The 26,648-nt window shown below is 54.4% G+C and overlaps 2 protein-coding genes across 2 annotated transcripts; both read left to right on the top strand.

Moving 5' to 3' along the window:
• The first annotated feature begins 10,183 nt into the window (after positions 1–10,183).
• LOC137359191 (uncharacterized) lies at positions 10,184–12,118 on the top strand. Its single transcript, XM_068025254.1, has 2 exons — positions 10,184–10,291; positions 11,646–12,118. The coding sequence occupies exons 1-2, from the start codon at positions 10,247–10,249 to the stop codon at positions 11,997–11,999; spliced, it is 399 nt and encodes a 132-aa protein (XP_067881355.1). The 5' UTR covers positions 10,184–10,246; the 3' UTR covers positions 12,000–12,118.
• Positions 12,119–25,225: 13,107 nt separating this feature from the next.
• Positions 25,226–26,126, top strand: LOC137359188 (uncharacterized). The gene is made up of 2 exons (XM_068025250.1): positions 25,226–25,335; positions 25,657–26,126. The coding sequence occupies exons 1-2, from the start codon at positions 25,291–25,293 to the stop codon at positions 26,008–26,010; spliced, it is 399 nt and encodes a 132-aa protein (XP_067881351.1). The 5' UTR covers positions 25,226–25,290; the 3' UTR covers positions 26,011–26,126.
• Positions 26,127–26,648: the final 522 nt, after the last annotated feature.

Raw genomic sequence — 26,648 nt, 5'->3', positions numbered from 1 at the left:
CAGTACGCGGACCCCGCCCGCGTGCGGACCCCGCCCGCGTGCGGAGCGGAGTGAACTCCGCCCACACCAGGCGGTGGTCCGAGCACGGCACCAGCCGCATGGAGGCCGCCGAGACGCGGGAGACGTACGTCTGCGAAAAGTAGAGGCGGTCGATTCGCGACCCTCCTCCTCCAGACCTCCACGTGAAGGCGCTGGAGTCGGGATGGAGATTCCGCCAGACGTCCACCAAGTTAAGGGAGCTGATCAGTCCCCTCAACTTCTCCACCGATGCTTGGCCGCGCTGGGGACCGGAGCGATCCCCCACCTCGAGGGTGCAGTTGAAATCTCCCCCGAGGATGATGCACTCGCCGCTATCGATGGAGCTCAAGAGAGCGGACACTTCTTCAAAGAAGCGCGCTTGCAACGTGCCGGGCCTGGGCGCGTACACGTTCACAAAGTGGAGCGGCACGCTACCCAGGCGAACGGTGAGGTGGAGCAAGCTGCCCGGCACTAGCTCCTTGACCCCCAAGATCTCCGGCTGAAAAGTCGGGGCCAACAAGATAGCCACCCCACTAGAAATAGGGGTGAGGTGACTCATGTAGACCGAGCGGGACTGGGGTGAGCCCCGTCTTTACCTCCCCCAGATGGTGCAGGTGGGGAAGGAGGAGCTCACCAGGAATGAAGGGCGGGACGTTGGATAAAATGACCCTTTGTGCAGTGGCCTCCAGGGGGTCCACTGGCAGAAAGGTCCCGCCCACGGTGAACCCCTTGCTCAGAGCCAGGGACACCGCCCACTCGGTCTTCAGGAAAAACACTGCCTTCCTGTACATTTTAGAGGCTGCAACAATGGCCGAAGGGCCGACAACCTCGGCCATTGCTTTCACGCATGCCTCTATAGTCATGTTCGGGTGGACGTAGCTCTTGACCCCATGCTTCGATGTTAATAAAGCAAACGGTGACGGGGCAACAGGTGCAGCTGCAGCAGCCGCAGCAGCATGTGAACGGGAAGGCCCCGCCACCGGTGAAGAGGGGCTTGCCATGGGGTCGCAGAGCTACGCCCACCCCCAAGAAACAAAACAAATTTACACAATTTTAAAAAAAGCAAACTTTAAACAAGGTGGAGTGGGAGTAGAGGAGGATGGGGTAGGATGGTAAAGGAAAAGGGGAGGATAGGTGATTGAGGCGACTGAGTGGAGGAAGGGAGAGAAAGGCTGAAAAGGATGTTTGATCCAACTGCCAGTTGGAGCACCTTTGTAACAATTAGTCCAAAACTGTTTGTTGTCTTCCAGTTGGGGGAGGCTTCTTCGCCCGGGACGGCTGGAGCCGCCCGGTACTCTCCTCTTCTGATTTTAACAAGAAAGTCTTCACCCGGTCAACTCCAGCTGTCCCGAGCAGGCAGTTGGGGTGGGGAGGGAGCTCCCTGTGTGCAAACACCAATACAAATACAGGGGCCCCTACTGGATTTGGCTGCCCCACCCCTGAGTCTTCTGGCCTCTTCTCCCTCCCCCAAACAGTTTAAACTGAAGAGCTCTTCAGGTGCCCTGACACCCACCTCTCCAAAACAATTGCAGCCTTCATTGATGGTTTCAATCCACTCTGCATTTACCTCTCTCCACTTTCTCCAATTACTCCAGTCTCCTCTCTACAGTCTGCAGCTGCTCCCCCTGATTCCAGGCAGGAAGTGCTCCAAATTGCCCAACCAATCCCAGTTTTTTTTTTTTTTTTTGTGTAGAGGGAGCTTTACTCTGTATCTAACCCCTGTTTTTTTTTTTTTTTCTTTTTTTTTGGGAGTATTTGCTGGGATATTGCAGAGGAAGCTTTACTCTGTATCTAACCCCGTTTTTTTTTTTGTTTTTTTTTTCTTTTTTTCTTTTTATGGGACAGTGTAGAGGGAGCTTTACTCTGTATCTAACCCCGTTTTTTTTTTTTTTTACAAGGTGACCTTTATACCCCAGGCCCCTTTTATATTTTTCACATCGAGGGGGCCTTTATCCCTCAGGCCCCCTTTATGTACATATTTACAGTTTTAAAATAACTTTATTAAAACAGATAAACAAAAAACTCAAATTAAAATGCCATTCTCGGCCTCGACGATGCACTCCAGTCCCTGCGGTGCCCACCGGTCGCGGAAGGCCTCAAGCGTACCGGCGGACACCGCATGCTCCTTTTCCAGGGACACCCGGGCGCGAACATAACCGCGGAAGAGGGGCAGGCAATCGGGGAGGACGGAACCCCCGACGGCCCGCAACCTGGACCTGTGAATTGCCACCTTGGCCAGGCCCAGGAGCAGACCGACGAGGAGATCCTCCTCCCGGCCCAAGCCCCTCCGCACCGGGTGCCCAAAGATCAGGAGCGTGGGACTGAAGTGCAGCCAGAATTTGAGGAGCAGCCCCTTCAGATACTCAAATAGGGGCTGCAACCTCGCACACTCCATATAAATGTGGAACACGGACTCGTCCAGGCCGCAGAAAGTACAGCTGGCCTGGGAGTCCGTGAACCTACTTAAAAGCCTATTGCACGGGACTGCTCTGTGCAGCACCCTCCACCCCAGGTCCCCGATGTAAAGGGGGAAGACTCCCGCGTAGAGAGACCTCCATCGGGGTTTCCCCTCGCCGCCAGATGGCAACGCGGACCGCCAGGGCGTGTCCGGCCGGCTGACGAGGGCGAGGAAGTGGAAAGTGTGCAGGAGCAGCCCGTACAGGAAACCCCTCCGCGCCGATTGGAATGGCACGGAGGGCATTCCCGAGAGGCGGCTCGGGTTGTGCGGGACCGGCTCCCGAGGAGGGTTTCGGGGCCTGGGTCCGATGAGCAGTTCCGGCCCAGCGGGGGTCAGCTCGGCCGGGATCGCTCCGCACTCCCGAGCCCCCTCGCCACCCGCAGTGAGGGGCGTCCCGGGGGTTTCGGCTACTCCTCCGCCCGCCGGACCGTCCCCGGAGTCGGCCGCCCGGACAGCCGAGGCGCTCTCCTCCGCCGGCGGGGGAGCGCCCTGACTGGAGGCGACCATGTTCCAGACTCGGAAAAGATCCCGGTAAAAGACAGGCAACTCCCTCAGAGAGGCGCGGCTAACGGACTCCACCGGGAGCTGCGTGTCGTCTTGAAGGCAGTGACACTGGCGGAAAAAATACGTCGCCAGCGCACACCATCTGGGAGGACGCTCGACGTACAGGTATCTCTGCAGGGTCCGAAGGCGGAGAGTCGCAGCCTGGGTGCGGACGCACACCAGCGACTGACCGCCCTCCTCGATCGGGAGACTCAGGACCGCGGCAGAGACCCAGTGTTTCCTCTTGCCCCAGAAGAAATCGACGAGTTTCTTCTGGATCTTGGTGGCAAATACAGGGGGCGGGGCCAAAGTGACCAACCGGTACCACAGCATGGAGGCCACCAGTTGGTTTATGACCAACGCTCGGCCCCTGTAGGAAAGCACTCGGAGCAGTCCTGTCCAGCGCCCCAGCCGAGCGGTGACTTTCGCCTCCAACTCCTGCCAGTTTGCCGGCCAGGCTTCCTCAGCGGGGCTAAGGTGGACTCCCAGATAGAGGAGGTGCGTGGTGCTCCACGCAAAAGGTGTCATCTCCTCCGGCAGGGAGTCCACCCGCCACTGACCAACCAGGAGTCCGGAACATTTCTCCCAATTGATCCTCGCGGAGGACGCGGCAGAAAAGGTCTGCTGGCAGTCGCGCATCCTCCGCAAGTCAACGGGATCTGTGATTGCGAGGAGCACGTCGTCGGCGTAAGCCGAGAGGACGACCCGCATGGCCGGCTCGCGCAGAGCCAATCCCGTCAACCTCCTGCGAAGCAGGCACAGGAAGGGCTCCACGCAGATGGTATACAATTGGCCGGACATGGGGCACCCCTGACGCACTCCTCTCCCAAATCGAAGGGGCGCCGTCAAGGACCCGTTAACTTTGACTAGACACTCTGCGGCGGCGTATAAAAGTCGGACCCGGGCCACGAAATGCGGCCCGAGTCCGAAAGCGCGCAGAGTCCCGAAAAGGTAATCGTGATCCACCCTGTCGAACGCCTTCTCCTGATCGAGGGAGAGAAAGGCGACCGACTGACCAGTCCTCTGGGAAAGATGGATCAGGTCCCGGACCAGGTGGATGTTGTCCTGGATGGACCGGCCCGGGACCGTGTAGGACTGGTCGGGGTGGATCATGTGGGCCAGCACGGAGCCCAGGCGGGTAGACATAGCCCGGGCAAAGATCTTATAATCCGTGCTGAGGAGGGAGACCGGACGCCAGTTTTTAAGCAGGCGGAGATCGCCCCTCTTCGGCAGCAGGACGATGACCGCCCTGCGCCACGAGAGGGGCATCTCCCCGGTCGCCAGGCTTTCCCCCAGGACCCGCGCGTAATCGACCCCCAGGACGTCCCAGAACGCCCTGAGGAACTCCACGGTCAACCCATCCAGCCCTGGGGATTTGCCCCTCGAGAGCTGGTGGAGGGCGCCAGTCAGCTCCGCCAACGTGAGCGGAGCCTCCAATCCTTCGGCGCCCTCCGGGCTGACCTGCGGCAGGTCCTCCCACAAAACTCTGCGCGCATCCTCGCTGGACGGATCCGGAGAGAACAACGCACTGTAATACGTCCGGACCAGGAGGCCCATTCCCTCCGGATCCGTGATGGAGGATCCGTCGTCGGCCAGCAGCTCGACGAGCTGCTTACGGACCCCCCGCCATTTTTCCAGCGAGTAGAAGAAGGGTGAGGCGCGGTCCAAATCTTCCAGGATCTGGATCCGCGACCTCACGTACGCGCCTCGGGACCCTATGAGCTGCAGGTTCCTCAGCGCGCCCTTCTTCTCTTTGTACGCCTGCCACAGGGCCGGGTCCGCGACGGCATGACCGAGGCGGGATTCCAAGTCGAGCACCTCCCTCTCAAGGCGCCCGATCTCGGCTTCCCGCCTCTTGGTCGACCCCTTCGCGTACTCCTGACAGAAGACGCGGATGTGAGTCTTGCCCACATCCCACCATAGCCTCAAGGAGGGGAAGCCCCCCTGCTTCCTTCTCCAGTCGGCCCAGAATCGACAGAACGAGTCCCGAAATCGCACGTCCTCCAGCAGCCGGTTGTTAAAGTGCCAGTACGCGGACCCCGCCCGCGTGCGGAGCGGAGTGAACTCCGCCCACACCAGGCGGTGGTCCGAGCACGGCACCAGCCGCATGGAGGCCGCCGAAACGCGGGAGACGTACGCCTGCGAAATGTAGAGGCGGTCGATTCGCGACCCCCCTCCTCCAGACCTCCATGTGAAGGCGCTGGAGTCGGGATGGAGATTCCGCCAGACGTCCACCAAGTTCAGGGAGCTGATCAGTCCCCTCAACTTCTCCACCGACGCTTGGCCGCGCTGGGGACCGGAGCGATCCCCCACCTCGAGGGTGCAGTTAAAATCCCCCCCGAGGATGATGCACTCGCCGCTATCGATGGAGCTCAAGAGAGCGGACACTTCTTCAAAGAAGCGCGCTTGCAAAGCGCCGGGCCTGGGCGCGTACACGTTCACAAAGTGGAGCGGCACGCTACCCAGGCGAACGGCGAGGTGGAGCAAGCGGCCCGGCACTAGCTCCTTGACCCCCAAGATCTCCGGCTGAAAAGTCGGGGCCAACAAGATAGCCACCCCACTAGAAATAGGGGTGAGGTGACTCATGTAGACCCCACCCTGCCACTCCAGGAGCCAGGTGGCTTCGTCTCCCGGAACGGTGTGGGTTTCCTGCAGAAAGCTCACCGCGTATCTCCCTTCCCTAAGGACTGAGAGATTGTGAAATCTGCGGTGAGCCCCTCTGCTGCCGTTGATGTTGAGGCTGGCTATGGTTATCTTCATGTCAAAGGTACTTAAAACCCGTCACCAACAGCTCACTGTGAGGAGGGAGTGGAAGTGCACCTGGCCCTCCACTCCCCCAGCAACCCATTGAGGAACACATTAAAACGGCGCCTCTCAACCAGTTTCACGTCCGCGCGCTTGCCCGCTATCTTAAGGGCGGCACGGACGGACTGGATGATCAGCGCCAGATTCGACCAACGGTCGAGGGCCAGCTGAACTTTATTGCGGCAACCCCTGCAAGCCGCGAGGAAATCCCGGAGTTCCGCCGTGGGGATGAGAGGAGATTCGGTGGGAGGCACGAGGGACTCCACCACCTCACTGGCGATGGAATCAAGATCATCCTCCGTGCCCCGCACCGAATCCCCATCCTCCTCCGGGTCGTCACCGCCAGCGGCCAACACATCCACCACACACTGTGGGGCGGACGTCCCGGCCGCGCCAGCTGGTCCCGCCTCCGTCACGATCCCACCCCCAGGATCGATGGCGGAGGAGTCCTCTCTGGGTTCTATTGTGAAACTGGAGCCTGTAGGCACCAGCGGTTCAGGACCCCCCTCCACCTCCATCCCCAGGCCAATGACTGGTCCAGGGGAGACAGAAGTTCCGGACTCCGGGAAACCAGCCGGAGCCGAGACTGGAGGCGGCGAGAGGAGGCCATCTCCCGCTCCGCCAGCACCCACAGGCCCAGCAGATGGGGCAGCATTCTCAGTTATAACTGGGTCGGGTGTCTCCTGGTTGGTGGTGGACTCCGGCTGGGAGGCCCGACCCTCTGGGGCCTCGCCCTCCCCTTCATTCAGGACACCCGACCCAGTCGCAGTGGCGGAATGGGCGGTTTCCCCAGGCTCCCCCACCACAAGCAGGGCCCCACTTACTCCTTCAGGAGGGGCCTCACGTACCGGGGCCATCCCCTCCCCTCCATCCTGAGGAATAGGGAGCACCTGCCCGGACTTTGCAGCCTTGGTGGTGGCGGTAGGGGGCACCTGAGGACCAGAAACAGGAGGCAGCTCCCCTCCAACAGATGGGCCCTGCACCTCAGGGCCCTGTGTTATTTCTGTGGAGGGGTGCCTTCTCCTCTTTTTCGCACTTGGGCGCGGAGACTCAGAGACCTCCATGTCATCAGAGGCCTCCGCATCCGCACCCTTTTTTCCTTTTTTAGTCACCCTGGGCCTGAGCCCAGCCCTGGGACAGGTGGATTCCATGGGAATGGGCTTTGGGCTGAGCTCAGGCTCGGGTTGAGTCAAAGTGTCCAGGGGACGCGCCTCACGATGTTTCTTTTTTCCCCGCGTCTTCCTTCCGCTCGGACGGACGCTCCCCTCCCCGCCAGAGGCTGTGAAAACCACAGCCTCCGGAACCGACTGAGCGGTGTCTGTTGGATGTGCGGGGGGAGTGGGAGGAGGTGCTGTGGAACCACTCTGGGCCGCCGAGGTGGAGCTGGCGGCCGGGAGGTTGGGGCAGTTCTTCCGAACATGCCCCACCCCCTTGCAGACGTGGCACCGCGCCCCGTCCGAGGTCCAAAAGACGCCGTAGGCCGTCCCCTGGAACTCCACATTAAATTGGCCCTCCGTGTCCTCCTCCCGCGCCAGCTGCATAAATAACTGGCGGCGGAAGGAGTAGACATGTTGGAGGCTGTGCTCCCGAAGACCAAGCCGGACTGGGGTGATCCCCGACCTCACCTCCCCCAGATGGTGCAGGTGGGGGAGGAGAAGCTCACTGGGAATGAAGGGTGGGACGTTGGACAACATTATCCGATGCGCAGTGGCCCCCAGAGGGTCCACTGGCAGGAAGGTCCCCCCCACAGTGAGCCCTTTACTCAGGGCCAGGGACACCGCCCGCTCGGTCTTCAAAAAGAACACAGCCTTCCCATACATCTTTGAGGCCGCAACAATGGCCGAGGGGCCGACAACCACGGCCATTGCCTTAACGCAGGCCTCAATAGACATGTTGGGGTGGGGATAGCTCTTCACCCCATGGCTGCATGTCAATAATTTAAAGGGTGACGGGGCCACGTGGGCAGCCACAGAAGCTGCAGCTGCGTAGGTAGTAGAGGGCCCCGCCACCGGTGATGAAGGGCTTGCCATGGGTCCAAGAGCTAAACCCACCCCAAATTGTGGACTTGCACACTAAATTACAGATTCACAGAAAAATTTGAAAAGACAAACAAACAAACAACAGGTTAGTGGAGAGGCTGAGGTAAGAGAGGAGAGGTAAAGACAGGCTGGAAGGGATGACTTGCTTTCTGGAGGTGGTGCTCACAGTACACTTAAAACAGTCTTTGAAGTTGGTCTTCCGGTCTTCTGGTTGGGGGAGTCGTCTTCACCTGGGTCAGCTGAAGCTGCCCAGGCACTATCTATCCCCTTCCGTCTGTTTAGCTGGGCAGCTTCAGCTGACCCAGGCTTGGCAATTGGGGTGGGGAGGGAGCTTTCCTGTGTGCTTTTGCAGCAGCACAGATTCCTGTTGAATTGGCAGCCCCACCCTTTGTTGTTCCAGCCACTTGTTCCTCCCCCAACAGTCCAAAGTAAATTACTGGTGTTCAGCACCCACCTCCAGACAAAGCCTTGTTTCCACAAAATGTCCCTTTCTTCTCTTTAATGGAGACTGTTGTTGGAGTTTTCCTCTGCTTGTTGGTAGCTGCTCTCCCTTGCTCAGTGCAGCTCCTCTCTCCACCTCTGCAACCTCCAACTGCCACCAGCACTCTCAGCTGCACCTCGTTGATGCACTCAGGCTCCCAAATCAGTGGGCAGCCAATCCCAGTGCTGTACCTGTCCTGGGAGTGTTTGATGGGGACAGTGTAGAGGGAGCTTTACTCTGTATCTAACCCCGTACTGTACCTGTCCTGGGAGTGTTTGATGGGGACAGTGTAGACGGAGATTTACTCTGTATCTAACCCCCGTACTGTACCTGTCCTGGGAGTGTTTGATGGGGACAGTGTAGACGGAGATTTACTCTGTATCTAACCCCATACTGTACCTGTCCTGGGAGTGTTTGATGGGACAGTGTAGACGGAGATTTACTCTGTATCTAACCCCATACTGTACCTGTCCTGGGAGTGTTTGATGGGACAGTGTAGAGGGAGCTTTACTCTGTATCTAACCCCATACTGTACCTGTCCTGGGAGTGTTTGATGGGGACAGTGTAGACGGAGATTTACTCTGTATCTAACCCCGTACTGTACCTGTCCTGGGAGTGTTTGATGGGGACAGTGTAGACGGAGATTTACTCTGTATCTAACCCCGTACTGTACCTGTCCTGGGAGTGTTTGATGGGGACAGTGTAGACGGAGATTTACTCTGTATCTTTCACTTTTGTCTTGTGATAATTGGCAATAACCTGAGTTTCTTCTCTCTCTCTGGAGACTGGTGACTCATTTTCAGATCCGAATTCTGATTGGCCGCACTGAGTCTCGGAGCTGACTTTCTGTGTTGTTTGATTGAATACAAGGAGCAGACCATTCGGCCCATCGAGTCTGCTCTCCCATTCAATATCATTTTAGCTGATCATCGGATTCAATTCCACTTTCCCACCCACCGTATCCCCAGATTCCCTGAAAGACCAAAAATCTCTCTATCCCAGCCTTACATGTATTCAGTGACGGAGCATCCACAACCCTCTCGGGTAGAGAATTCCAAAGATTCACAACTCTCTGAGTGAATTAATTTCTCCTCATCTCAGTCCTGAATGATCGGTCCCTTATCCTGAGACTGTTCCCCCGTGTTTTAGATTCCCCGACCAGTGGAAACAATCTCTCAGTGTCTACCCTATCCAGTCCCTTCAGAATCTTATATGTCTCAGTGAGATCACCTTTCATTCATCTAAACTCCAGAGAATACAGGCCCAATTTACTCAGTCTCTCTTCATAGGGCCAACCTCCCTCATCCCAATTTAGTAAATCTTCACTGCACTGCCTCCAGTGCAATGATATCCTTTCTGAAATGTGGAGACCAAAACAGCACACAGTTTTCCAGATGTGGTCTCACCAAAACCTGGTACAATTGTAACAAGATTTCTTTATTCCTGTCCTCCGATCCCCTTGTAATAAAAGCCCTTTCTCCCTGTCTCTCATCTCTGTCTCTCTCTGTTTACATCTCTGTCTTTCTCCCATTATCTGGAGCCAATCGGTATCCCAGACAGAGGGGGTGAATGGGTGATGGTGTTTCCTCTCTCTCTCTGCTCCTGGGGGTCCCAGACAGAGGGGGTGAGGGTGTTTCCTGGGGTCTGGTGGGGAGTCAGTCTGTGGGATCACTCTGACCTTTCACTCTCTGGGTTCTTTCCCCCTCTCCCCAGTGTAGGGCTCAGTACAGGTCTTGCTGCCCCTGTTGTATTTCTCCACAATTGCTTTCAGTTTCACATTGAGATTTTGCACCTTCGAATCAGCTGTTAAACAACCTGCTCTGGATTTCCCCTTCCTGCTTTATAAATACCTCCTACACACAGACTCCGGTTCACAGAAACAGATCACCAACACACTCAATCATGACCGAGTTCGCTCCGTGTAAGCTGGAGGTTTTCGCCCAGCCTGTGAGTACCAACTTCAGATTGAAACTTTACAGACAGGGACTGAGGTTCCACACTGGCTGTAATCGAGAGATTGTGTTCAAAATGTGCTGCAGATTATTGCTGTTTAGATTCAGCTTCTAGATTGTGTGAAATAGTCATTTATAAAATCACCAAAGTGACATCTTCTGTGAAGCAGAACAAATGAGGTGGAAAAATAGAGACTGGAGAAGCTGGGATTGTTCTCCTTAGAGCAGAGAAGGTTAAGAGGTGATTTAATCGGGACATTCAGAATGACGAGGGGGTTTCGATGGATTAAATGAGGAGAAACTGTTTGCAGTGACAGGAGGGTCGGTAACCAGAGGGACACAGATTTAAGATAATGGGTAAAAGAAGCAGAGGGGGGAGATGAGGGGAAATGTTTTTTCACACAGTGAGTTGTTGTGATCTGGAACACACTGCCTGAAAGGGCGGTGGAAGCAGATTCAATAGGAATTTCAAAAGGAGAATGGGAGAAATACTCGAAGGGGAAAAATTTACTGGGATAAGGGGTGGGGGGGAAAGGGCAGAGGGGAGAGTGGGGGACTAATTGGATAACTCTTTCACAGAGCCAGCAGGGGGAGGATGGGCTGAATGGCCTCCTCCCTGTGCTGTAATCTGCTGCAGTTGATGATATCAGCTGGAACAGGGTTATTTTGATTCTGTGTCCTCTCGATTCCCCTGTCAATAAACTGATTTCATCAGACTGCGAATGACTCAGGTACAATGTACTGAAACCTTTCACAATTTCCCCACTTGATGCTGCTCAATCTCAACCTGATTTCAATCAGTTTCCAGGTGACGGAACAGTTTACAGCAGGCTGCCAGTAAATGGGCGCAGTTCAGGGAGAATTCCCGAAAGGTGGAATTCTCAGCAGAGGGCAGGGCCAGATCTGGGGGCGAGGCCAGCTCTGAGGGTGCGGAGGCAGATCGGGCAGGGAGGGGCGGATCCAGCGGCGGGGCCAGTTATGTGGGTGTGCGGCCAGTTCAGTCGATGGATCCAGGAGATGTTTGGATGGTGCAGCAGCTTGGGATATCATGGGGAAACCCAGGCGCCAGTGGTGTTACACAGAACCCACCGACATTTAAACATCCCCTCATCTGTTACACTGCCTCGGAACACTGCTCCCAGATCGTGAGGGTATAAACCCAAGCCTGAAACGTGTCCCCTCGTCCATCAATGAGAAAACCCAGCTCTGAATCTTCACTGTGTATGGGATGTGGCCAGAATCACAGTTCTCCTCAGAGCAGAGAAGGTTAAGAGGTGATTTAATCGGGGCGTTCAGAATGTGGAGGGGTTTTGATGGGCATTATTAATTTGTTTGTGTATTCCCGACAGCTCTACCAGCCTGATGCCCAGCCCAGTGTCCAGCCTGACCTCCCACAGGCAAAGGGTATCAACACCACCCATCTGGGAGCCCAGGTTGAGAAGGTAGTGCCCTCGTGCTCCAACCCAAAGCAAGTCCACTTCCAGGTGGGAAGCTGTAATGGCCGGAACTTCCCGCTGATGGTCAGTCCCTTCACCAGTGTAAAGGAGCTGAAGGTGAAGATTGAGGAGAAAACTGGAATCCTCGCTAAGAGCCAGATCCTGTACGTCAACAATAAGACCCTCGAGGACGGGAAAATCCTGAACAATTATCAACTGAAGGGGATCAACAACCTCCTTGTGGTTCACAAGGTTTGGGGGGGTTAATCTGATGTGGAGGAGTTAGAGGAAAGCTGGAGCCCAGCTCTGAGCACACTGTATAAATGTTCATTACTCTGTCTCAATGGAAACTAACTTGCTCAAAATAAAGTGAATCAAACACAAAATGAATCGTCTCTAAATTAACCGTCACTACATCGGGGACAACACGTGGGGAGAATGGGGATTGGGGGAGCTGTAGTGCACAGTGCGGAGCCAGCTATATTCAAGATAACTGAAACATGGCTGCCGAGAGGGCAGGATTGGCAATGAAATATTACAGTCCATGATGCCTTGAAAAAGGAGGTGGAAGGAAGCAGGGTCGGGGTAGTTTTATGAGTTAGGGAGAGAATAAAAAGAGCAGACATAACATTCAGAATCACGGTGACAGCACAGAATGAGGCCATTCGGCCTGTCATGTCCATGTTGTCTCTCTGCAAGAGCAGTTCACCTAGTCCCACACCACCACCTTTTCAACTGTTGACCTGCTAATGTCTTCTCATAATTCTCCAATTCCCTCGATTGAATCTGCCTCCACCCCACTCTCAGACAGTACATTCCAGATCAGAAACAATCACTGCGGAAAAAATGTTTTTCCTCGTGTCACCTCTGCTTCTCTCACCAATCATCTTAAATCAGTGTCCTTGACCCCTAAGCCAATGGGAACAGATTCTCTCGATCTGCTCTGACCAGACCCCTTATGACTTTGAACACCTCGAACAATTCTCCTCTCAACCTCCTCTTCTCCAAGAGGAACAGACCCAGCTTCTCCAATCTATCCACTGTCAGAGGATCAGTACTGAGGGAGTGCTGCACTGTCGGAGGGTCAGTACTGAGGGAGTGCTGCACTGTCGGAGGGTCAGTACTGAGGGAGTGCTGCACTGTCGGAGGGTCAGTACTGAGGGAGATTTGCACTGTCAGAGGGTCAGTACTGAGGGAGCGCTGCACTGTCAGAGGGTCAGTACTGAGGGAGTCTTGCACTGTCAGAGGGTCCGTACTGAGGGAGTGCTGCACTGTCGCAGGGTCAGTACTGAGGTAGTGCCGCACTGTCAGAGGGTCAGTACTGAGGGAATGCCGCACTGTCAGATCGTCAGTCCTGAGGGAGCGCCAAACTGTTGGAGGGTCAGTACTGAGCGAGTGATATAGAACAGAGAGAGAGACAGAGAGAGAGATATAGAAGAGAGCGAGAGAGACAGAGACAGGCAGGGAGAGAGATATAGAACAGAGAGAGAGAGAGAGAGGCAGGGAGAGAGAGGCAGGGAGTGAGATATAGACACACAGAGAGAGACAGAGAGAGGCAGGGAGAGAGATATAGACTGACAGAGAGAGAGAGACAGAGAGAGAGATATAGAACAGGGAGGGAGACAGAAAGAGGCAGAGAGAGAGGCAGAGAGATATAGAACAGAGACAGAGAGTGAGATGTAGAACAGACAGAGAGAGACAGAGAGAGGCAGGGAGAGAGAGAGATAGAGACAGAGAGAGAGAGGCAGAGAGAGAGATATAGAACAGGGAGAGAGACAGAGAGAGGCAGAGAGAGAGGCAGAGAGATATAGAACAGAGACAGAGAGACAGAGAGAGAGATATAGAACAGACAGAGAGAGACAGAGAGAGGCAGGGAGAGAGAGAGATAGAGACAGAGAGAGAGAGACAGAGAGAGAGATATAGACTGACAGAGAGAGACAGAGAGAGGCAGGGAGAGAGATATAGACTGACAGAGAGAGATATAGAACAGAGAGAGACAGAGACAGAGAGAGAGATATAGAACACAGAGAGAGAGAGAGACAGAGAGAGGCAGGGAGAGGTAGAGACAGAGATATAGACTGACATAGAGAGAGAAAGAGGGAGGCTGAGAGAGAGATATAGAACAGAGAGAGAGAGAGAGAGGCAGGGAGAGAGATATAGACTGACAGAGAGAGACAGAGAGAGGTAGAAACAGAGATATAGAATGACATAGATAAAGAAAGAGAGAGGCAGGGAGAGAGATATAGAATGACAGAGAGACAGAGAGAGGTAGGGAGAGAGATATAGAATGACAGAGAGACAGAGAGAGGTAGGGAGAGAGATATAGACTGACAGAGAGAGACAGAGAGAGGTAGAAACAGAGATATAGAATGACAGAGATAAAGAAAGAGAGAGGCAGGGAGAGAGATATAGAATGACAGAGAGACAGAGAGAGGTAGGGAGAGAGATATAGAATGACAGAGAGACAGAGAGAGGTAGGGAGAGAGATATAGAATGGCAGAGAGAGAGAGAGAGAGAGGGAGAGAGATATAGAATGACAGAGAGACAGAGAGAGGTAGGGAGAGAGATATAGAATGACAGACAGAGGGAGATAGAGTGAGAGATATAGAATGAGAGAGAGAGAGAGACAGAGAGATATAGAATGACAGACAGAGGGAGACAGTGTGAGAGATAGAGAATGAGAGAGAGAGAGAGAGACAGAGAGATATAGAATGACAGACAGAGGGAGACAGAGTGAGAGACAGAGAATGAGAGAGAGAGACAGAGAGACAGAGAGATATAGACTGACAGACAGAGGGAGACAGAGTGAGAGATATCGAGTGAGAGAGAGAGAGACAGAGAGATATAGAATGACAGACAGAGGGAGGCAGAGTGAGAGATATAGAATGAGAGAGAGAGAGAGAGACAGAGAGATATAGAATGACAGACAGAGGGAGACAGAGTGAGAGACAGAGAATGAGAGAGAGAGACAGAGAGACAGAGAGATATAGAATTACATACAGAGGGAGACAGTGTGAGAGATATAGAATGAGAGAGAGAGAGAGACAGAGAGATACAGAATGACAGACAGAGTGGGAGACAGAGAATGAGAGAGAGAGAGAGAGAGACAGAGAGATATGGAATGACAGACAGAGGGAGACAGAGTGAGAGATATAGAATGAGAGAGAGAGAGAGAGACAGAGAGATATAGAATGACAGACAGAGGGAGACGGAGTGAGAGACAGAGAATGAGAGAGAGAGAGAGACAGAGAGATATAGAATGACAGACAGAGGGAGACAGTGTGAGAGACAGAGAATGAGAGAGAGAGACATAGAGATATAGAATGACAGACAGAGGGAGACAGTGTGAGAGACAGAGAATGAGAGAGAGAGAGAGTCAGAGAGATATAGAATGACAGACAGAGGGAGACAGAGTGAGAGACAGAGAATGAGAGAGAGAGAGAGACAGAGAGATATAGAATGACAGACAGAGGGAGACAGTGTGAGAGACAGAGAATGAGAGAGAGAGAGAGAGAGAGATATAGAATGACTGACAGAGGGAGACAGTGTGAGAGACAGAGAATGAGAGAGAGAGACAGAGAGATATAGAATGACAGACAGAGGGAGATAGAGTGAGAGACAGAGAATGAGAGAGAGAGAGAGACAGAGAGATATAGAATGACAGACAGAGGGAGACAGTGTGAGAGACAGAGAATGAGAGAGAGAGTTAACAATCAGAATGTAATGAAAGGACTGAAGTTTATCCTCTGTGAAATGTCAGACTTCCTTTTGCCTTTGTACCATTGTTAGTAGGTGAAATTTCACTGCTCGCTCCATACCTGCTGCAGATTAATCAGACTTTATATTCTGTCCTGAATGTCCTGCCAGGAATATAACAACATTCTGGGATTCCAGACCGAGAGATTCAAATGTTTATATAAGTGTCAGGAAGTTGTGAAATTGCCTCCATCCAAACTGGTCGCGTGTGAACTCAGTGTCAGAATGAGCAGCGTTCAGATACGGGGGTGTTACCCTCACTGTGCTCCTCACATATCCAGAGCTGGAAAGTACCGGGTGTTCCTGTGTTCAGGAAGCTCTGCTTACAGACTGGCAGCAGAGTGCGAGCAGATTTCACAAAACACACACACAATAATTATCATCTAGTTAAAGAACAGTTTCACTTTCACTGTTAATACAGGAGGAAAGATATTGAAAACTCCAACATGAACAGTGCAGAGGGACATTTACTCTGTATCTAATCCCCTTTTTATAAATAAAGGTGGTCTTTATAACCCAGGCCCCTTTTATGTATGTTATGTCGCAAGGCCTTTATTCCTCAGGCCCCCTTTAAAAAGCTTTTAAAAATAACTTTATTAAAAACAGATAAGTAAACAAAAAACTCAAATTAAAATGCCATTCTCGGCCTCGACAATGCACTCCAGTCCCTGCGGTGCCCACCGGTCGCGGAAGGCCTCAATCGTACCACGGACACCGCATGCTCCTTCTCCAGGGACACCTGGGCGCAAACATAACTGCGGAAGAGGGGCAGGCAATCGGGGAGGACGGACCCCCCACAACGGTCCACAGCCTGGACCTGTGAATTGCCACCTTGGCCAGGCCCAGGAGCAGACCGACGAGGAGATCCCCCTCCCGGCCCAAGCCCCTCCGCACCGGGTGCCCAAAGATCAGGAGCGTGGGACTGAAGTGCAGCCAGAATTTGAGCAGCAGCCCCTTCAGATACTCAAAGAGGGGCTGCAACCTCGCACACTCCGTATAAACATGGAACACGGACTCGTCCAGGCTGCAGAAAGTACAGCTGGCCTGGGAGTCCGTGAACCTACTTAAAAGTCTATTGCACGGGACTGCTCTGTGCAGCACCCTCCACCCCAGGTCCCCGATGTAAAGGGGGAAGACTCCCGCGTAGAGAGACCTCCATCGGGGTTTCCCCTCGCCGCCAGATGGCAACGCAGACCGCCAGGGCGTGTCCGGCCGGCTGACGAGGGCGAGGAAGTGGAGAGTGTGCAGGAGCAGCCCGTACAGGAAACCCCTCCGCGCCGATTGGAATGGCACGGAGGGCATTTCTGAGAGGCGGCTCGGGTTGTGCGGGACCGGCTCCCGAGGAGGGTTTCGGGGCCTGGGTCCGATGAGCAGTTCCGGCCGAGCGGGAGTCAGCTCGGCCGGGATCGCTCCGCACTCCCGAGCCCCCTCGCCACCCGCAGTGAGGGGCGTCCCGGGGGTTTCGGCGACTCCTCCGCCCGTCGGACCGTCCCCGGAGTCGGCCGCCCGGACAGCCGAGGCGCTCTCCTCCGCCAGCGGGGGAGCGCCCTGACTGGAGGCGACCATGTTCCAGACTCGGAAAAGATCCCGGTAAAAGACAGGCAACTCCCTCAGAGAGGCGCGGCTAACGGACTCCACCGGGAGCTGCGTGTCGTCTTGAAGGCAGTGACACTGGCGGAAAAAATACGTCGCCAGCGCACACCATCTGGGAGGACGCTCGACGTACAGGTATCTCTGCAGGGTCCGAAGGCGGAGAGTCGCAGCCTGGGTGCGGATGCACACCAGCGACTGACCGCCCTCCTCGATCGGGAGACTCAGGACCGCGGCAGAGACCCAGTGTTTCCTCTTTCCCCAGAAGAAATCGACAAGTTTCTTCTGGATCTTGGTGGCAAATACAGGGGGCGGGGCCAAAGTGACCAACCAGTACCACAGCATGGAGGCCACCAGTTGGTTTATGACCAACGCTTGGCCCCTGTAGGAAAGCACTCGGAGCAGTCCTGTCCAGCGCCCCAGCCGAGCGGTGACTTTCGCCTCCAACTCCTGCCAGTTTATCGGCCAGGCTTCCTCAGCGGGGCTAAGATGGACTCCCAGATAGAGGAGGTGCGTGGTGCTCCACGCAAAAGGTGTCATCTCCTCCGGCAGGGAGTCCACCCGCCACTGACCCACCAGGAGTCCGGAACATTTCTCCCAATTGATCCTCGCAGAGGACGCAGCAGAAAAGGTCTGCTGGCAGTCGCGCATCCTCCGCAAGTCAACGGGATCTGTGATTGTGAGGAGCACGTCATCGGCGTAAGCCGAGAGGACGACCCGCATGGCCGGCTCGCGCAGAGCCAATCCCGTCAAACTCCTGCGAAGCAGGCACAGGAAGGGCTCCACGCAGATGGTATACAATTGGCCGGACATGGGGCACCCCTGACGCACTCCTCTCCCAAATCGAAGGGGCGCCGTCAAGGACCCGTTAACTTTGACTAGACACTCTGCGGCGGCGTATAAAAGTCGGACCCGGGACACAAAATGCGGCCCGAGTCCGAAAGCGCGCAGAGTCCCGAAAAGGTAATCGTGATCCACCCTGTCGAACGCCTTCTCCTGATCGAGGGAGAGAAAGGCGACCGACTGACCAGTCCTCTGGGAAAGATGGACCAGGTCCCGGTCCAGGTGGATGTTGTCCTGGATGGACCGGCCCGGGACCGTGTAGGACTGGTCGGGGTGGATCATGTGGGCCAGCACAGAGCCCAGGTGGGTAGACATAGCCCGGGCAAAGATCTTATAATCCGTGCTGAGGGGGGAGACCGGACGCCATTTTTAAGCAGGCGGAGATCGCCCCTCTTCGGCAGCAGGACGATGACCGCCCTGCGCCACGAGAGGGCCATCTCCCCGGTCGCCAGGCTTTACCCCAGGACCCGCGTGTAATCGTCCCCCAGGACGTCCCAGAACGCCCTGAGGAACTCCACGGTCAACCCATCCAGCCCTGGGGATTTGCCCCTTGAGAGCTGGTGGAGGGCGCCGGTCAGCTCCGCCAACGTGAGCGGAGCCTCCAATCCTTCGGCGCCCTCCGGGCTGACCTGCGGCAGGTCCTCCCACAAAACTCTGCGCGCATCCTCGCTGGACGGATCCGGAGAGAACAACGCACTGTAATAAGTATGGACCAGGAGGCCCATTCCCTCCGGATCCGTGATGGAGGATCCGTCGTCGGCCAGCAGCTCGACGAGCTGCTTACGGACTCCACGCCATTTTTCCAGCAAGTAGAAGAAGGGTGAGGCGCGGTCCAAATCTTCCAGGATCTGGATCCGCGACCTCACGTACGCGCCTCAGGACCCTATGAGCTGCAGGTCCCTCAGCGCGCCCTTCTTCTCTTTGTACGCCTGCCACAGGGCCGGGTCCACGACGGCATGATCGAGGCGGGACTCCAAGTCGAGCACCTCCCTCTCAAGGCGCACGATCCCGGCTTCCCGCCTCTTGGTCGACCCCTTCGCGTACTCCTGACAGAAGACACGGATGTGAGTCTTGCCCACATCCCACCATAGCCTCAAGGAGGGGAAGCCCCCCTGCTTCCTTCTCCAGTCGGCCCAGAATCGACAGAACGAGTCCCGGAATCGCACGTCCTCCAGCAGCCGGTTGTTAAAGCGCCAGTACGCGGACCCCGCCCGCGTGCGGAGCGGAGTGAACTCCGCCCACACCAGGCGGTGGTCCGAGCACGGCACCAGCCGCATGGAGGCCGCCGAGACGCGGGAGACGTACGCCTGCGAAATGTAGAGGCGGTCGATTCGGGACCCCCCTCCTCCAGACCTCCACGTGAAGGCGCTGGAGTCGGGATGGAGATTCCGCCAGACGTCAACCAAGTTAAGGGAGCTGATCAGTCCTCTCAACTTCTCCACTGACGCTTGGCCGCGCTGGGGACCGGAGCGATCCCCCACCTCGAGGGTGCAGTTAAAATCTCCCCCGAGGATGATGCACTCGCCGCTATCGATGGAGCTCAAGAGAGCAGACACTTCTTCAAAGAAGCGCGCTTGCAACGCGCCGGGCTTGGGCGCGTACACGTTCACAAAGTGGAGCGGCACGCTACCCAGGCGAACGGCGAGGTGGAGCAAGCTACCCGGCACTAGCTCCCTGACCCCCAAGATCTCCGGCTGAAAAGTCGGGGCCAACAAGATAGCCACCCCACTAGAAATAGGGGTGAGGTGGACTCATGTAGACCCCACCCTGCCACTCCAGGAGCCAGGTGGCTTCGTCTCCCGGAACGGTGTGGGTTTCCTGCAAAAGCTCACCGCGTATCTCCCTTCCCTAAGGACTGAGAGATTGTGAAATCTGCGGTGAGACCCCTCTGCTGCCGTTGATGTTGAGGCTGGCTATGGTTATCTTCATGTCACAAACACCTCACTGTGAGGAGGGAGTGGAAGTGCACCTGGCCCTCCACTCCCCCAGCAACCCATTGAGGAACACATTAAAACGGCGCCTCTCAACCAGTTTCACGCCCGCGCGCTTGCCCGCTTTCTTAAGGGCGGCACGGACAGACTGTATGATCAGCGCCAGATTCGACCAGCGGTCGAGGGCCAGCTGAACTTTATTGCGGCAGCCCCTGCAAATCGCGAGGAAATCCCGGAGTTCCGACGTGGGGATGAGAGGAGATTCGGTGGGAGGCACGAGGGACTCCACCACCTCACTGGCGATGGAATCAAGATCATCCTCCGTGCCCCACACCGAATCCCCATCCTCCTCCGGGTCGTCACCGCCAGCGGCCGACACATCCACCACACACTGTGGGGCGGACGTCCCGGCCGTGCCAGCTGGTTCTGCCTCCGTCACGATCCCACCCCCAGGATCGATGGCGGAGGAGTCCTCTCTGGGTTCTATTGTGAAACTGGAGCCTGTGGGTGCCAGCAGTTCAGGACCCCCCTCCACCTCCGTTGACCCCCCAGGCCAATAAGTGGTCCAGGGGAGACGGAAGTTCCCGACTCCGGAAACCCAGCCGGATTTGTAGCTTTGGTGGTGGTGGTAGGGGAAACCTGGGGACCCGGAACAGGAGACAGCTCCCCTCCAACAGATGGGCCCTGCGCCTCAGGACCCTGTGTTGCATCTGTGGAGGGGTGCCTTCTCCTCTTTTTCCCAGTTGGTTGCGAAGGCTCAGAGACCTCCATATCATCAGAGGCCTCCACCTCCGCACTCTTTTTTTTTATTCACCCTGGGCCTGAGCCCAGCCCTGGGGCAAGTGGGCTCCCCGAGATCGGGCTTTGGGCTGAGCTCAGACTCGGGTTGTGTCAATATGTCCAGGGGACGCGCCTCTCGATGTTTATTTTTCCTCCGTGCCTTCCTTCCACTTGGATGGGCAACCCCCTCCCTGCCGGAGGCCGTGAAAACCACAGCCTCTGGTACCGACTGAATGGTATCTGGTAGATGTGTAGGGGGGGGTGGGAGGAGGTGCAGCAGCGCCACCCAGGGCCGCCGAGTTGGAGTTGGCAGCCGGGAGGTTGGGGCAGTTCTTATGAACATGCCCCACCCCCTTGCAGACATGGCACCGCACCCCGTCCAAGGTCCAGAAGACGCGGTAGTCCGTCCCCTGGAACTCTGTATTGAAGTGGCCCTCTGTAACCTCCTCCCGCGCCAGCTGCATGAATAACTGGCGGCGGAAGGAGTACACGTGTCGGAGGCTGTTCTCCCGAAGACCGAGCGGGACTGGGGTGAGCCCCGTCTTTACCTCCCCCAGATGGTGCAGGTGGGGAAGGAGGAGCTCACCAGGGATGAAGGGTGGGACATTGGATAGAATGAGCCTTTGCGCAGTGGCCTCCAGGGGGTCCACTGGCAGAAAGGTCCCGCCCACGGTGAACCCCTTGCTCAGAGCCAGGGACACCGCCCGCTCGGTCTTCAGGAAAAACACTGCCTTCCCGTACATTTTAGAGGCTGCAACAATGGCCGAAGGGCCGACAACCTCGGCCATTGCTTTCACGCATGCCTCGATAGTCATGTTCGGATGGACGTAGCTCTTGACCCCATGCTTCGATGTTAATAAAGCAAACGGTGACGGGGCAACAGGTGCAGCTGCAGCAGCCGCAGCAGCATATGAACGGGAAGGCCCCGCCACCGGCGAAGGAGGGCTTGCCATGGGGTCTAAGAGCCACGTCCACCCCTAAAAACCAAAGCAATTTTACACAATTGAAACAAAACAAACAAACTTTAAACAAAGTGGAGTGGGAGTAGAGGAGGATGGGGTGGGATGGTAAAGGAAAAGGGGAGGATAGGTGACTGAGGCGACTGAGTGGAGGAAGGGAGAGAAAGGCTGAAAGGGATATTTGATCCAACTGTCAGTTGGAGCACCTTTATAACAATTAGTCCAAAACTGTTTGTTGTCTTCCAGTTGGGGGAGGCTTCTTCGCCCGGGACGGCTGGAGCCGCCCGGTACTCTCCTCTTCTGATTTTAATAAGACAGTCTTCACCAGGGCAACTCCAGCTGTCCCAAGCAGACAGTTGGGGTGGGGAGGGAGCTCCCTGTGTGCAAGCACCAATACAAATACAGGGGCCCCTACTGGATTCGGCTGCCCCACCCCTGAGTCTTCAGGCCTCTTCTCCCTCCCCCAAACAGTCCAAACGTAAGAGTTCTTCAGGTGCCCTGACACCCACCTCTCCAGAAAAATTGCAGCCTTCCTTGATGGTTTCTCTCCGCTCTGCATTCACCTCTCTCCACTTTCTCCAATTACTCCAGTCTCCTCTCTCCACTCTGCAGCTGCTCCCCCTGATTCCAGGCAGGAAGTGCTCCAAATTGCCCAGCCAATCCCAGTACTGTACCTGTCCTGGGAGTGTTTGATGGGACAGTGTAGAGGGAGCTTTACTCTTTATCTAACCCCCGTACTGTCCCTGTCCTGGGAGTGTTTGATGGGACAGTGTGGAGGGAGCTTTACTCTGTATCTAACCCCCGTACTGTACCTGTCCTGGGAGTGTTTGATGGGACAGTGTAGAGGGAGCTTTACTCTGTATCTAACCCCATACTGTACCTGTCCTGGGAGTGTTTGATGGGGACAGTGTAGAGGGAGCTTTACTCTGTATCGAACCCCATACTGTACCTGTCCTGGGAGTGTTTGATGGGGACAGTGTCGAGGGAGCTTTACTCTGTATCTAACCCCCCGTACTGTATCTGTCCTGGGAGTGTTTGATGGGACAGTGTAGAGGGAGCTTTACTCTGTATCTAACCCCGTACTGTACCTGTCCTGGGAGTGTTTGATGGGGACAGTGTAGAGGGAGCTTTACTCTGTATCTAACCCCCGTACTGTACCTGTCCTGGGAGTGTTTGATGGGGACAGTGTCGAGGGAGCTTTACTCTGTATCTAACCCCCCGTACTGTATCTGTCCTGGGAGTGTTTGATGGGACAGTGTAGAGGGAGCTTTACTCTGTATCTAACCCCGTACTGTACCTGTCCTGGGAGTGTTTGATGGGGACAGTGTAGAGGGAGGTTTACTCTGTATCTAACCCCGTACTGTACCTGTCCTGGGAGTGTTTGATGGGGACAGTGTAGAGGGAGGTTTACTCTGTATCTAACCCCGTACTGTATCTGTCCTGGGAGTGTTTGATGGGGACAGTGTAGAGGGAGGTTTACTCTGTATCTAACCCCCGTACTGTACCTGTCCTGGGAGTGTTTGATGGGACAGTGTAGAGGGAGCTTTACTCTGTATCTAACCCCGTACTGTACCTGTCCTGGGAGTGTTTGATGGGACAGTGTAGAGGGAGCTTTACTCTGTATCTAACCCCCGTACTGTACCTGTCCTGGGAGTGTTTGATGGGGACAGTGTAGACGGAGATTTACTCTGTATCTAACCCCGTACTGTACCTGTCCTGGGAGTGTTTGATGGGGACAGTGTAGACGGAGATTTACTCTGTATCTAACCCCATACTGTACCTGTCCTGGGAGTGTTTGATGGGGACAGTGTAGACGGAGATTTACTCTGTATCTAACCCCGTACTGTACCTGTCCTGGGAGTGTTTGATGGGGACAGTGTAGACGGAGATTTACTCTGTATCTAACCCCATACTGTACCTGTCCTGGGAGTGTTTGATGGGGACAGTGTAAAGGGAGATTTACTCTGTATCTAACCCCGTACTGTACCTGTCCTGGGAGTGTTTGATGGGGACAGTGTAGAGGGAGATTTACTCTGTATCTAACCCCCGTACTGTACCTGTCCTGGGAGTGTTTGATGGGGACAGTGTAGACGGAGATTTACTCTGTATCTAACCCCATACTGTACCTGTCCTGGGAGTGTTTGATGAGGACAGTGTAGACGGAGATTTACTCTGTATCTAACCCCATACTGTACCTGTCCTGGGAGTGTTTGATGGGGACAGTGTAGACGGAGATTTACTCTGTATCTAACCCCCGTACTGTACCTGTCCTGGGAGTGTTTGATGGGACAGTGTAGACGGAGATTTACTCTGTATCTAACCCCATACTGTACCTGTCCTGGGAGTGTTTGATGGAGACAGTGTAGAGGGAGATTTACTCTGTATCTAACCCCGTACTGTACCTGTCCTGGGAGTGTTTGATGGGACAGTGTAGACGGAGATTTACTCTGTATCTAACCCCGTACTGTACCTGTCCTGGGAGTGTTTGATGGGGACAGTGTAGACGGAGATTTACTCTGTATCTTTCACTTTTGTCTTGTGATAATTGGCAATAACCTGAGTTTCTTCTCTCTCCCTGGAGACTGGTGACTCATTTTCAGATCCGAATTCTGATTGGCCGCACTGAGTCTCGGAGCTGACTTTCTGTGTTGTTTGATTGAATACAAGGAGCAGACCATTCGGCCCATCGAGTCTGCTCTCCCATTCCATATCATTTTAGCTGATCATCGGATTCAATTCCACTTTCCCACCCACCGTATCCCCAGATTCCCTGAGAGACCAAAAATCTCTCTATCCCAGCCTTACATGTATTCAGTAACGGAGCATCCACAACCCTCTAGGGTAGAGAATTCCAAAGATTCACAACTCTCTGAGTGAATTAATTTCTCCTCATCTCAGTCCTGAATGATCGGTCCCTTATCCTGAGACTGTTCCCCCGTGTTTTAGATTCCCCGACCAGTGGAAACAATCTCTCAGTGTCTACCCTATCCAGTCCCTTCAGAATCTTATATGTCTCAGTGAGATCACCTTTCATTCATCTAAACTCCAGAGAATACAGGCCCAATTTACTCAGTCTCTCTTCATAGGGCCAACCTCCCTCATCCCAATTTAGTAAATCTTCACTGCACTGCCTCCAGTGCAATTATATCCTTTCTGAAATGTGGAGACCAAAACAGCACACAGTTTTCCAGATGTGGTCTCACCAAAACCTGGTACAATTGTAACAAGATTTCTTTATTCCTGTCCTCCAATCCCTTTGTAATAAAAGCCCTTTCTCCCTGTCTCTCATCTCTGTCTCTCTCTGTTTACATCTCTGTCTTTCTCCCATTATCTGGAGCCAATCGGTATCCCAGACAGAGGGGGTGAATGGGTGATGGTGTTTCCTCTCTCTCTCTGCTCCTGGGGGTCCCAGACAGAGGGGGTGAGGGTGTTTCCTGGGGTCTGGTGGGGAGTCAGTCTGTGGGATCACTCTGACCTTTCACTCTCTGGGTTCTTTCCCCCTCTCCCCAGTGTAGGGCTCAGTCCAGGTCTTGCTGCCCCTGTTGTATTTCTCCACAATTGCTTTCAGTTTCACATTGAGATTTTGCACCTTCTAATCAGCTGTTAAACAACCTGCTCTGGATTTCCCCTTCCTGCTTTATAAATACCTCCTACACACAGACTCCGGTTCACAGAAACAGATCACCAACACACTCAATCATGACCGAGTTCGCTCCGTGTAAGCTGGAGGTTTTCGCCCAGCCTGTGAGTACCAACTTCAGATTGAAACTTTACAGACAGGGACTGAGGTTCCACACTGGCTGTAATCGAGAGATTGTGTTCAAAATGTGCTGCAGATTATTGCTGTTTAGATTCAGCTTCTAGATTGTGTGAAATAGTCATTTATAAAATCACCAAAGTGACATCTTCCGTGAAGCAGAACAAATGAGGTGGAAAAATAGAGACTGGAGAAGCTGGGATTGTTCTCCTTAGAGCAGAGAAGGTTAAGAGGTGATTTAATCGGGGCGTTCAGAATGTGGAGGGGTTTTGATGGGCGTTATTAATTTGTTTGTGTATTCCCGACAGCTCTACCAGCCTGATGCCCAGCCCAGTGTCCAGCCTGACCTCCCACAGGCAAAGGGTATCAACACCACCCATCTGGGAGCCCAGGTTGAGAAGGTAGTGCCCTCGTGCTCCAACCCAAAGCAAGTCCACTTCCAGGTGGGAAGCTGTAATGGCCGGAACTTCCCGCTGATGGTCAGTCCCTTCACCAGTGTAAAGGAGCTGAAGGTGAAGATTGAGGAGAAAACTGGAATCCTCGCTAAGAGCCAGATCCTGTACGTCAAGTATCAGACCCTCAAAGATGGGAAACTCCTGAACAATTATCAACTGAAGGGGATCAACAACCTCCTTGTGATTCACAAGGTTTGGGGGGGTTAATATGATGTGGAGGAGTTAGAGGAAAGCTGGAGTCCAGCTCTGAGCACACTGTATAACTGTTCATTACTCTGTCTCAATGGAAACTAACTTGCTCATAAAGTGAATCAAACACAAAATGAATCGTCTCTAAATTAACCGTCACTACATCGGGGACAACACATGGGGGGAACGGGTGCTTGTAAACCACAGTGAGGAGCCAGCTGCATTCAAAACATGGCTGCAAAAAGAGCAGGATTGGCAATGAAATATTACAGGACCTGACATATTTAGTAAAGAAGGGGAAGGAAGCAGGGCCGGGGTAGATGTATGTGTCTGAGCGTGAATAAAAGGAGCAGAACGAACATTCAGAATTATGGAATGGTTACAGCACAGAAGGAGGCCATTCATCCCGTCTTTTCTGTACTGACCCTCTGCAAGAGGACCTCACCCAGTCCCACACTACCGCCTTTTCCAGTAGCCCTGCAAATGACTTCAGATAATTCTCCAATTCCCTTTGTAAAGGCTCGATTGAATCTGCCTCCACCCCACTCTCAGGCAGAGCATTCCAGATCCAAAACACTCAATACGGAAAAATGTTTTTACTCAAGTCACCTCTGCTTCTTTACTGAGGGAGTGCCGCACTATCGGAGGGTCAGTAC

The sequence above is a fragment of the Heterodontus francisci genome, unplaced genomic scaffold, assembly GCF_036365525.1.
Source record: "Heterodontus francisci isolate sHetFra1 unplaced genomic scaffold, sHetFra1.hap1 HAP1_SCAFFOLD_738, whole genome shotgun sequence".
In the NCBI taxonomy this organism is placed as follows: Eukaryota; Metazoa; Chordata; class Chondrichthyes; order Heterodontiformes; family Heterodontidae; genus Heterodontus; species Heterodontus francisci.
Note: the sequence above shows the minus strand (reverse complement) of the source record. Positions and strands in the feature narration are given on the sequence as shown.

Excerpts from the sequence above, each read along its gene's own strand:
- LOC137359191 (XM_068025254.1), top strand. The coding sequence starts at position 10,247 with ATGACCGAGTTCGCTCCGTGTAAGCTGGAGGTTTTCGCCCAGCCT. Across the intron at positions 10,292-11,645 it reads TGGAGGTTTTCGCCCAGCCT|CTCTACCAGCCTGATGCCCA; the intron begins GTGAGTACCAAC and ends TATTCCCGACAG.
- LOC137359188 (XM_068025250.1), top strand. The coding sequence starts at position 25,291 with ATGACCGAGTTCGCTCCGTGTAAGCTGGAGGTTTTCGCCCAGCCT. Across the intron at positions 25,336-25,656 it reads TGGAGGTTTTCGCCCAGCCT|CTCTACCAGCCTGATGCCCA; the intron begins GTGAGTACCAAC and ends TATTCCCGACAG.